The 11870-nt window shown below is 52.6% G+C and overlaps 4 protein-coding genes across 4 annotated transcripts; 2 read left to right on the top strand and 2 right to left on the bottom strand.

Annotated features, from left to right (window-relative positions):
* Window positions 1-1662: 1662 nt before the first annotated feature.
* INS49_000556 (uncharacterized protein) lies at window positions 1663-2460 on the bottom strand (the record flags this gene model as incomplete). The annotated part of the gene is made up of 4 exons (XM_043161393.1): window positions 1663-1733; window positions 1790-1922; window positions 1988-2254; window positions 2443-2460. The coding sequence occupies 4 exons, from the start codon at window positions 2458-2460 to the stop codon at window positions 1663-1665; spliced, it is 489 nt and encodes a 162-aa protein (XP_043029899.1).
* A 1350-nt stretch (window positions 2461-3810) lies between these two features.
* On the top strand, window positions 3811-4848 carry INS49_000555 (uncharacterized protein; the record flags this gene model as incomplete). The annotated part of the gene is made up of 2 exons (XM_043161392.1): window positions 3811-4286; window positions 4344-4848. 2 exons carry the CDS (start codon window positions 3811-3813, stop codon window positions 4846-4848), a joined length of 981 nt encoding a protein of 326 aa, XP_043029898.1.
* Window positions 4849-5114: 266 nt separating this feature from the next.
* On the bottom strand, window positions 5115-5603 carry INS49_000554 (uncharacterized protein; the record flags this gene model as incomplete). The annotated part of the gene is made up of 3 exons (XM_043161391.1): window positions 5115-5133; window positions 5189-5420; window positions 5489-5603. 3 exons carry the CDS (start codon window positions 5601-5603, stop codon window positions 5115-5117), a joined length of 366 nt encoding a protein of 121 aa, XP_043029897.1.
* Window positions 5604-6154: 551 nt separating this feature from the next.
* On the top strand, window positions 6155-11811 carry INS49_000553 (uncharacterized protein; the record flags this gene model as incomplete). Its single annotated transcript, XM_043161390.1, has 3 exons — window positions 6155-6311; window positions 6371-6554; window positions 6609-11811. The coding sequence occupies 3 exons, from the start codon at window positions 6155-6157 to the stop codon at window positions 11809-11811; spliced, it is 5544 nt and encodes a 1847-aa protein (XP_043029896.1).
* Window positions 11812-11870: the final 59 nt, after the last annotated feature.

Raw genomic sequence — 11870 nt, 5'->3', positions numbered from 1 at the left:
GTTTTAAGTAAGGAAGCTTATATAAAAAGCTTATATTAAAGAATTATAAAAATGCTATTAGTTTAGCCGTTAACTTATGCTTAAATAATTATTTTTTATTAGCTTATTTTAATTAATATATTAAATTATAAGGGCTGGGGCATGTTAATTATAAATAATAGGCTGGGCCTTTAGCGTAGTTAGGAGGCGCCAGGGTATAATTAAATGGCTGGGTAAAGAGCAATGTTTAATTTGCAATTAAATTATAATGTCCTTTATTTTTTATTATATAGCTACCCTTTAAGGCTTATTATAAAAACTTAAAGAAGGAGGATATATTATAATTTAAGCTTTGCTCATTATAATTAATTAGTGGGCTTTGGCCTTATAAGAATAGGCTTTAGCGTGGGTGTAAATGGGGAGTAAATCTTCTCCTTTGCACTTTAAATATAAACCCCATTTAAATACCTTATAGCAAACAACCCAAGGCTAGCCCATAATATAAGGGCATATTAAGGGCTATAATATTTATAATAGTAACCCTCCTTTTATATCATTAAATTATTGCTTTATTATATTTAAATTCAGCCTATAGCTATTTATTTAATAGTAATGAGTTTAAATGCAAATAAAACTTTAATATTTGCAGTTTTATATAAGTTAAGCAATGGCTAGCTATTATAATGACCTTTCTTTTGCTAAATTAAGTGCATTAATAATATTAATAAGGGTATCCTAGATGATCTTGGTATGTATTCCGCGTTTATAGCTAAATTTTAATATAGGGGGGGATAGCTAACTAAAACGATAAGGGGGGGGGCATTACTTTGCTTAAGACAGACAGTGGCTGCCCATGAAGAAATTCAAACACCCTACCCCCTACACCTAACACCCACTCCCTGCAGCACCGACAGCTACAACACCCACGCCTACAATACCCACACACGACACCCACGTCCAATTCGCCCGTCTGAATTACACTTTGAACTAGCATTGAGCATTTGAATAAGCTATAAGGTGTGAGTTTGCCTTGGTCATGTGAATTGGACGTTTGAATTTAGAGTGTGAATTGGGCCTGGGTGATACTTTCTGGTTCTGTATAGCTATGGTGCGGAGAGAGTGCGGGTATGAATATCCGACTTCAAATTATCAGCAACGGAGGTGACGGTAGATGCTTCCGAAATCATGTGGCAGCTACTGGAAAGTGTGATTTCAACATCATTACGCATGGAAGAAACATACGTAGGCACTTTCTCGGCCGTGGCCTATGACAGAGCAAGCAGACGCCCAAGAGTGCACCCGTGGCGCCTGTGTGTCAGTCGTGGGGACCAGTCACATTTACGAATCACCAGCATGTCATATGTTCGTAATGTGAGCATCCTTTGTATAGTCTCATTTCAAGTGGACTCTTACTCCCATGGACACCCCATCTTCTCCCCGGCTAGGAATGTTTATCGCATGCCAATTAGATGGGAAAACCGCAGATTGGATTTCGCGCGAGCCCGTCTTTCACGTGCTGTCAAATAAAACTATCAAGTCCATCGATCAGAGAAATGAGTGGCAGGCCCACAATATGTCAAGACGAGGTATCCTCAACATGGGCTTTGCCTCAACCGATCGTAAGCGCTACTGTTCAGAATCCGGTCGTTTCCCGAGCTCGTCTTCGCCTTTTGAGGTGGGCATTTAGCCCTGCTTGGGAGCCTCCTTGGCCTCGACGGCAGCCTCCTCACCCATGGCAGTCAGAATGACAACGTCTGGTTGAAGCTGTCAGCACATGTAGTTTATCCCCAAGCATCTGGGCTGTACTCACTGGTGTCCTTCTCCTCGGTCTTGAAGAGGCGGAGAATCTTCTCGCCAATCTCTCCGTCGGGGACCTTGACATCATCCTTGGTGTCACCATCATCGGTCATGAGGGAGAGGTAGTCATCGTCGGAGATGTCAAGCTGACAAGGCAATTTGTTAGCAAGCGCAGCTCACGTGCCCCATGATCGCTCAAACATCAACTTACAAGCTGGTACTCGCGGCGGGAGACGTTGGGGACGTCCATGTTGTGGGTGGAAGGGCAGAGCTCCTCAAGCTTCTTGCCAGTGAAGATGTCAATGGCGACCAAGTGGACCTTGGCGTGACCGTGCTTGCCAGTCTTGGAGGTAGACATGTCGACGATCTTGCAGGGACGGCTCTTGATGACAACGAAGCCGTTCTTCCGGAGGGAAGAGCATTGCATCGGGAAGGTCAGCGACGCACCGGCGTCAGCCGAGTCGAAGGTGTGTTCATGCTACGGGGCCATTGTCAGCTTGCGAGGCGCGCGAGGGAGAGAGACAGAGACAGAGAGTGTGTGTGCTGTGTGGTCACGAGCGAGAGGCGAGTGTATCGTGGCCGTCGTACGTGGGTGCGGTGCGGGGTGCCCTCCTCCGCCCGCCACAACACGAGCGAAGGCGACGGTCAGACGGGTTGCTTGCTTACCTGAGCGTCGTCGGCCATCTTGATGAAGTTTGACGGGTGAGGCTGCCTAATGGGATGGAGGATGGAGGGGAATGGATGCGACAACAAGGCCGAGGAAAGGAAGCGTCCAAAAGAAAGGGATTTTGTGGTTTTGGATCGAGTTGCGGAGCTAAATTTTCGACAGGAGAGAAAGCCACAACACAAGGGAGGTGAAAATAGGAAGAGGTCTCGCCCCTCTCCTCCCCTCTCCCCCCTTCTGCCCCCCTTTACCAGGCCTCTAATTGGCGCCGAGCCACGGCTGCGCAGTGCGACATGGGTCACAGTTGGGCAGCTACAGCTTGGACTGCCTGGGTCCGCAGGCGGCTACACGTATTTGCACCAGTACCTCCCCGCTCTTAACACCACCACGGCGAAAACTCGCCGCTGACTCGGTAAACGCCATGGGCAGCTGGGCCAGTCACCCAAAAGCACCCGGGGCACTCGTGAACCTTGGGAGCTCTATCCATCGCCTCCCGAGGTTTGCTGCAACCTCTCGGCTTACACAGAAACGGAAGCTGTCACTGAGGTTTCACACTGCCTTTTGACTCTGGTCTGGACATACCAGGTACCGATGTACCCAGTGGTCACCCACACAGGCGACACAGACTCCAAGGTATCCCTGAAAACCCTCAGGTACAGCCACATGCATGTTCATCGCAAGCAGGCGACCTCGCAGAGCAGCCCTCGTCCATGCAGGCGTGTAGGGTGCGTTACCCTTCCAGACATGGGCGTTGCGGGGAGGCAGAAAGCCATAGCTTCAAGGAAACGCACAGAGTCACTTGCCTGGTCTTCAACGCTGGCTGGATAGTGAAGACAGAATGGGGACAAGAAATGCCTGGACCCACTGATGATTGTCTGCTATCGTCTATAAGTCTAGACCAGTTGCAAGATGGCCCGGGGGATAAGATTCTGTGGATTTGGCTGCTTTTGTAGCATCTGCATGGGATCACCTGCTGTGGAATCGTCTCCTGTGGCATGAACTGCGGGACAACCTTTCCTGAGATTCCCATGTAGGACCACCGTTGAATTCATTCTCCAGCTACCTATGTGTTCTAGGACAACCTCCCGGGTCTAGGTGGGCCAGCCTGCGTGAGAACAAATTTTCGCCTGGTCCGGCAGCCTACCGTGGGCCAAGGGTCTGGCCTCGATTAAAGTGTCTAGCTGATGTCAACCCCACCATCTAAGTAAGGAATTATCCCTGTCGCGTGGTACCCCTCTAAAAAGAAGCTGCGCCGATCGCGTCACAATCAAGTCCACCACCACTAAACAAGACAGAACGACTTTTTTTCTTGTCTTCTCGATTCATTTTCTCTTCTCAGTCTGATAGCACTCGGCTCTTGCTCGGTCAACATGGCACCCACGGCAGATTCTGTTGATCCCACAATCAGCGCCCTGCGAGAGTCGCTGTGCTCCGAGGACACCCCACTGCCCGTGCGGTTTCGCGCCCTCTTCTCACTGAAGCACCTGGCCACCCAGTCACAAGATGCCAGCGCCGAGGCTGCCATGGATGCGATCGCAAAGGCTTTCGCCTCGCCTTCCGCCCTGCTCAAACACGAACTGGCTTACTGCCTCGGCCAGACCCGCAACCTCTACGCTGTCCCACCCCTGCGAAAATGCCTAGCCGATCTCGACGAAGACCCCATGGTCCGACATGAGGCCGCCGAGGCTCTCGGTGCGATTGGCCACTCCAGCAACGTGGATATACTCTGCAAGTACAGGGACCGGAAAGGCGAGAACGTGGCAGTCGTGGAGACTTGTGAGATCGCCCTGGACCGTATCGAGTGGGAGAACTCAGAAGAGAGGAAGCAGGAGAAGTTGCGTCAGAGGTAATGCCTATATTCTATACTTGGGCAAGCAATGTGCCTTACTTAACATTGTTGCAGTGATTTCGCCTCCATCGACCCTGCACCGCCGATGCCGGAATCCACGAAGACTGTCGAAGAACTCGGCAATGAGTTGATGGACACCAAGATCCCTCTGTTCATGCGCTACCGGGCAATGTTTGCTCTGCGAGATCTCGCTTCACCCCCGGACCTCCCAACTGCAGTCCCTGCCGTACACGCTCTTGCAAGAGGATTCGACGACCCTTCCGACCTCTTCCGCCACGAGATCGCCTTCGTGTTCGGCCAACTATCCCATCCAGCGTCCATTCCTGCCCTAACATCCGCGCTTGGCAATCAGAAGGAGGCCGGCATGGTAAGACACGAAGCCGCCGAAGCTCTCGGGAGTCTTGGCGACGAAGAGGGCGTCGAAGACATCTTGAAAGGCTTCCTCAATGACCCAGAGCGCGTGGTCCGGGAGAGTGTCATGGTAGCCTTGGACATGGCCGAGTATGAGAAGGGAGAGCAGGCAGAATATGCGCTCATACCAGAAAGCGCAACGGCTTAGCCATACCCATCCCCTCCGTCAACGAGCGAGGATGCCTCGTGGCTCTCAGGTTTGGACAACAGGAATAAATCCTTGATGAAATCCATGAGGCCGAGACGACAGGTTCGCCGGTGGCATTAATTCGGCGCTTCTTCAAAATCTGCGTCAGTAAGAGCTGTGATCTGGTTTCCGATGTGTGCGAAGTAGACTCACTAGAACCGTATCTAAATGGCGATTCACCATCTTAGACTGTACATAAATTTGATATCGACTTCAGCATTGGGAGCTCAGTTGTTCTCGCTCCACCTGGTGATTGTTAGCAAGTGGCCGCCCATGCAGCGTTCCGAATTGTTTGACTTACTTGTAGCCACAGTCGCACGTATAGAAGATAGTTGATCCTTCGTCCGCACTGCGAAGCTGAACAGCCGAGAACCTGACCTCAGTCCTTGCACACTTGGGACACGTCTGAGTCGTCGTTGCCTCCGTATTCACCTCATGACGCTTTATTGTCTGGGTGGTAGACAATTTCTGGCGCAGGAATGAGGGAAAATCAGAAGGCTTAGAATGTGTCACAATAGTATTTGAAGCAGTGTCTTGAAAAAGCCAGATCAGCCAAAGTGCGCTCCGCTTCATCACCCGTCTCTGAATCCAGCTCACTCACCTCGGTTTTCAGCACCACAGCATTCGCACTGCAGAATATTCTTTGAGCTGCCCTTGGAAGCTGGCAAAAGGTTTCCGCAATCAGTGCAAAAGACAAGGGACCCGATTGCAGACATCTTGAATGCCTGGAGTTGTTCAAAACTGTGAAATATTCCAAACCAGAAACGGAGCTGAGATATGTCGTGTTTTCAGAGCCAAGTGGATGAGACCGCAGAGAGGACCTCTTGTCACCAGTCGCATTTTTTTTTTTTTGGCCTGCAAGGTCATGGCCGAAGCTTCACCAACTATGGGGCTAATCGATAAGCGAGTCCCGGTAGTAAGGTACCCAGGTACCCACCCACCTTGTGCTGTGGCAGGCAGCTGTGGACCCTGGTCTGCCATCATACCTACCCGCAAACGTTCAAGGGTACGCTCTCTAACCTCCTTCGCCCACTTCCTCCAGGTCACGCTCGCGGAACGATTCGACTGTCCGCCATCGAACCGCCCACTCCGTTCCTGCGGAATCGTCTCCGGATCAGTACAGCTCAACACGAATGCGAGAGCGGCGATTTCCCTGGACAACGGCCAGGCTGTTCCGGTCCGAATTGGAAACTGTCCCCTGCCTGGCTGCGGCTTTCGAGGGCTCTTCATACATGGCTATTGACGTGAGGCTTGGATGACTTTCAATATGGCGCATCCAAGGTCGCTGAGTACCAACGGTGCGCAAAACGGAGTCGAATCTCCTGCGCAACCGTCTGGTCACCAGCCCAGGTTCTCGCGCCCGTTCACACTGCAGGAGGCTCTTCCGTTCTCTCCATTTACCTCTGTCATTCCTTTCGAGTCGGGTACGTGGCTGGCCGAGGATTCCTTCAATCAAATGTCTGGTCCCCTAATCAACCTACAGATATCATACCGACTCCGAACCTTGGTGCTGGCCCATCTTCGTCCCGTCTCGCCGATCTCGTCCCTCGACATGATTTCGATAATCTGAACAGAGACGCTGCCAACCCGTCAACTACGTCGAGGCGCCTGGAACAGAGCCTAGAGCATGTGCAGAATCTATTGAATCCGAGCAGGATAGCACAATTGTAAGCATCGCCTTGGTATACGTTGAGGCGCAATGTGCTAATTAAGGGCTCTAGCAACTTCATAACCTGCCCCAAAGTCGCTACACCTAACGGCCCCACGAACAGTCTTTCCATGAACTTGTCTCCTTTCTCGAGGATGGTCTTTGAAAAGACATCGGTTTCCTACACATACCCAACAACGGAAGCACCACGCGTCAACGGTCAGCACCCTTCCACGACCTCCGGCTCTGCCAGACCACAAAAGCGAGAAAGCAAACCTGCCTCGAGCAGCCAGGTTCCTGGGCACAAAGAACCTCGATTCGCCGTCTTTATACCGACTAAGAAACAGTACGAAGCCGCAACGGCAGCCACCGTGCCAGCCGCCGCGCCAGCGAGCAGCCCCAGGGTCAAGACACCGCCGCCCCCCTCTCCACAGCCGTCAATCCCAGGTGATGTGGACGAAATCGCTCAATTACCGCCTCAGGCGGCGTCTCAGCCGTTCACTAGCTCGCAGAAGGGTGGGACCTTCTCGATTGAGCTGCCTCCTGCTCCCTCGTTTAATAAGCAGGAGTACCTCGTGGTCCAGGACGAACCTGATGAGCCTTCAAACCTGTCGAAACGGAAGCAGAGGCAAGAGGAGTACCAGGACGGTCAAGATGTCTACGGGGCAGGTCGTGACCAGAAACAGAGGGCTGAGTCGGCCTATCATCAGCTCCGCCGTTGTTTCGCGGAGATCTTCGAGGCGGAAGATAGCGTCACGGCCACTCAGTCAGAGTCAAACCCACTTGTCTGCTTGAATTCCCATCAGGAGCCCAGCATGACTACAGCGGCCCATCAAAAAGTACAGCCTCTTCTACAGAATGCCATATCCCTAGGGTCTTTCGTACACGTCCCCGTGGAAGAGATCCTGCGTGTGCAACGTCTCTGCGATGGTGCGCTGAAACAAACCCAAGACTTGGACCTCAAGGTCGACGAAACCTGTGGCGAGTCAGAAGTACAGATTTGGGCTCAACAGCTTCAGGACGTCGACGCTGCGCTCAGGGCCGCCCGGACAGCACTGAGGATAATGTCTGCTGGCAGAGAAGACAAACAGCTTTACTCAGAGGACCTTATACGGGATTGCTTGAACCTCTTCCGGGAAGTCACAGGTAACATCATCGTACCGCTGACAGAGAAGGCCCGTCGTTACGGCATCACGAAAGAAGAAAAGCAAGGAAGTAAGGGCGGGGGCAAGGACAGTAGCAAAGACCTCTTCGAGAAACTGCTCCCGCACAAGAAGATCGCCCAGAACTTGTTCACTAGCTTCACCAGGCTGTATTCTGTTTTTACTATCCTGGTCGCTAGCATAGATTTATCCGAATCTGTTGCCACGGCTCTGGAGACCATCTCATCCACCCTCATATTTGTCGAGAACGCCTACACAGACCGCGACTCAATCGTTGGAGTCCAGAAGTTTGATGGCATTCGCCTGGTGGCGATGGACATGCTATCACAGATCTTTCTGAAGAACCCTCAGAGTCGAAACGGCATCATTGATGACGTCCTCTCTCAAATAGAGAAGGTTCCTCAGACGAAACAGAAAGCCCGTCAGTTTAAGCTCAGCGATGGCAGAAGCATTCAGCCAGTATCGGCCCTCATTCTACGTTTGATTCAAACCAGCGCCGGCAAAGCCACTGATGTGAAGACTGCTCAGAGCAAATTGCTCCAGTCACTGGATGACAATCACGAACAGGACGGCGTCGATGCTTCAGTCCCCCCCGCGTTGCGAAATATGTCCATCCAAAGCGAAGACCAAGCCGCTTCTCAGCATGGGCGATCTGCTGTCGAGCTCCATGGAATTTCGGCGCCGCTGGCAGAGACTACGAGGACCAGTGCGTCCAATGTTATCAATTATATGGTCCTCCGGGCGCAAACATCCACGAAGACCGGCGAGTCCCCCTTCCGCAGAATCCTTGAGAATTTCGTCGAGGACCTCGTTATCTGCTTGGACTCGGCAGATTGGCCTGCTTCTGAGCTTCTCCTTCGGATACTAATGGGCAGGATGATGAATCTTGTGGACGGCGAAAGAACGGCAGCTCCAGCGAAGAACATGGCCTTGGAAGTTCTCGGTTCTATGGGAGCTGCGATCTCAAAGCTGAGGTCGCTCGTTCGGCGGACTGCGAATTCGCTGGATGCTGTGGAGGCTACCGAGCTAGGTGTTTACCTCTCAGAACTTGCTGCCTCGGCTCTGGAACTACGGTCACGCCCAGAACAGCTGCTGTCATGGTCTGGACCTTACCGTGCAAGCCTTGAGTATCTTGACCAGCGATGCTCCGAAGACCCGCATCTGTCCAGCGCGGTATCCTTTCTGATCACAGACTGGGCGAGCAAGGTGGATGCAACCTATGAAAACTTGAGTAATGCGGATGACGACGAGCGGCTGCCGGAGTTTGGAAGGCTTGCTTACCGTCTGAGAATGATGAGCGAGGACCGCCGTTGGCTGTCTACCGAATACAGCTTCGCGCAAGTCTCTCCCATTCTTGCTAAGCTCTCATACCAGATCATCCTTATTCGTTCTCAATTCTGCGAGTCATACAGGCACATCCTCAATATTCTGCTTCGCTTTATGACGACCGATCAGGCCACAGTCCGCAGCAAGAGCCTGAAGAGTGTGAATGATGTTTTGGAGACGGATCCCACTATACTCGATGGAGACTCGACTTTCATCCAACTTATTCTTCAGTGCTCAAGTGACTCCTCACCTCAGGTGCGGGACTCAGCACTTGGTCTAATCGGAAAATGCATCGACATGAGGCCAGCTCTGGAGGAGAAGCTGATACCGACTGTTGTCGACCGTTTCATAGACACCGGCGTCGGAGTTCGAAAGCGTGCGATGAAGCTCGCCAGGGATATTTATCTTCGCAATTTGGACAAGAACATCCGGAGCAACATTGCGAATGGCCTACTCCATCGTGTGCAGGATCCCGACGAAGGCGTCCGAGACGTTGCGCGACAGATGATCGAGGAAATCTGGATCGCTCCTTACTCGTCTGCGGAGGGTTCCGCAGCATATAAGACCTCTCTCACGGACCACGTCTCCCTCATGATGCAGACAGTGAAGCAAGGGAATGTGACCCCGGTCCTGGACAAAGTCTTTCAATCGATACTGGGATCCAAAGAAACCAACTTCAAGGTCGGGCAGATCCTCGTCGGCAGCATATTCGAGCTCTTCCATCACTCGGACTCGGAAAGAGAAGCATTGCAGCTTCTGATGATCTTCGCCAAGGCAGACGCAAAGCTCTTCACCTTCGAGCAAATCAAGATACTGCAATCCACAGTCGCGAGCATTGCTACCAACGAAGACTTGGCCATTTCTCGAGCTGTGGTAGTAATCTACCGTCGCGTCCTACCGCAGTTATCCAACGTTCATGAGTCGTTCCTCACTGACATATTGAACCCGTTAATGCAAGCCGTACCCAAGGTGACCCGAGCACTCCTCGACGATGTGGTTGGATGCCTGTGGATCATCAGCGGCTTGCTTGGAAGCATAGAGAAGCTGTCGCGATTGGCGCTCTCGGCGTTACAGGGGATACAAAAGATCCGGGCAGCGACACAGGGCAGGCCCCTCGACGACAAGACTATGCGGACGTTCGATCGCTATTCGCTCATCGTGGGAATGGTGGGAAAGCATTGCGATCTCGAGAACAAACTGGCCTCGTTCAAGGCTGCATTCCCAGCTTTCAAAGGCAACACAGTGTCGAAGCTCATGGTAGACGTGGTGATACCTTTTGCCAGCCCATCACAGCCTCTCGACGTGAGGAAATCCGCACTTGATGCCGTCGGGCTCATATGTCAATCGTGGCCAAGAAATTACGTCTCCGCGAACGTGTATACAACATTTCAGCAAGTTTTCGACGAGCAAGCCTCCGTCCTGGAATCGATGATTCTGGGGTCTATGAAGGAGTTCCTCTTTACGGAGGAGCAGCGCTCTGAACTAGCAGCTTCGGAAGGCACTGCGAAAGACGACAAGGGAGAGAAGTTGAATCTCAAAGTTATGGGAGGAACCACTTATGACGATGTCTCCAGCGCCACGACACAGCGTTTCCTTTCGGACATCACACGAATATCGCTCGCTACTCAGGATGAGCATGCATTTCTGGCTGTTGAAGTGCTGGCGAGCATCAACCGCCAAGGTCTGGTACACCCAAAGGAGACCGGCGTCACCCTGATCACATTGGAGACCTCTTCAGTCACCAAGATTTCAGAGCTTGCTTTCCATGAGCACCGCGCTTTACACGACAAATACGAAACCGTCCTCGAGCGAGAATATGCCAAGGCAGTGCAGTCTGCGTTCGCTTATCAGCGTGACATTGCTCGTGACCCTCGCGGTGCCACGACCGAGCCGTTCACCTCCAAGCTTCATCTGATGATGGAGGTCCTCAAATCCAGCAAGGCCAAGAACCGCACGAAATTCCTGGATAAACTTTGTGGGCAGGTTGACTTCGAGCCTGCGAAATTAGATGCTCGGGGGTACATGCCAGGACACGTCCAGCTTTCCCAGTTTATTATCGAGAACCTGGCATTCTTTGACTACGCCACCGTCAGCGAGCTGCTTGGTACAGTGACCACCATGGAGAAGCTCGTCACCAGCACTGGAGCAAGCGTCGCTCAGGCGATCGAGGCGGAGATTTTTCAGGTTACGATGGACGCGGTGACCAACTCTCAGGCTGCTCCCGATGGCCAGAATGAGCCGGTGTTTACTCCACCACCACCTGCAGTTGATGTTAAGCGCCTTCGGCAACTGGCGGCTGGGTCCATGATACTGCAGTCCATGTGGGAAGCACGGTCGTACCTCCGCCGGCAGTACAACCTCGGGACGAGCAGGCACAACAGCAAGTCCAAGGCCGGCAACAAGGAGAAGGACACCACCAAGCCGGTCAAAGTGCAGACGGTCACGGGCGACAAGGTTTGGGAGGACATAGCCTCGATCATGGGCTCGCTCTCCTCGCATGAGCGCATGATGCAGCAGTGCCGTTCCTTCGTGGACCTGCTCAACGTCGACAGGGAGTTCAAGGTCGCGGACGAGGGTGAGGATGGCGATGACCCGGCAACGCCGAGCGGTGGCGAGGACGATGACGGCATGGACACGGGCCGGGGCCGGAAGCGCAAGTCCAACTCGACCCCCGGCAGCGGCCGGAAGAAGCGGCCGCGCTCTTCCTCGCAGCCGCGGAAGCGCGGAAGACCCCGCAAGAGCGCCGTGTCGCAGGCGGATGACGATGATGACATAGAGTTCTTCTGAGTGTCGGTTGGTAGGTGTGGCGCAGGTGCGAGGGACAAGTGGTTGGTTGTTGGTTGAAT

This window comes from Diaporthe citri (assembly GCF_014595645.1).
Source record: "Diaporthe citri strain NFHF-8-4 chromosome Unknown scaffold_1, whole genome shotgun sequence".
NCBI classification, from domain to species: Eukaryota; Fungi; Ascomycota; class Sordariomycetes; order Diaporthales; family Diaporthaceae; genus Diaporthe; species Diaporthe citri.
This window is presented reverse-complemented; position numbering and strand designations above follow the sequence as displayed.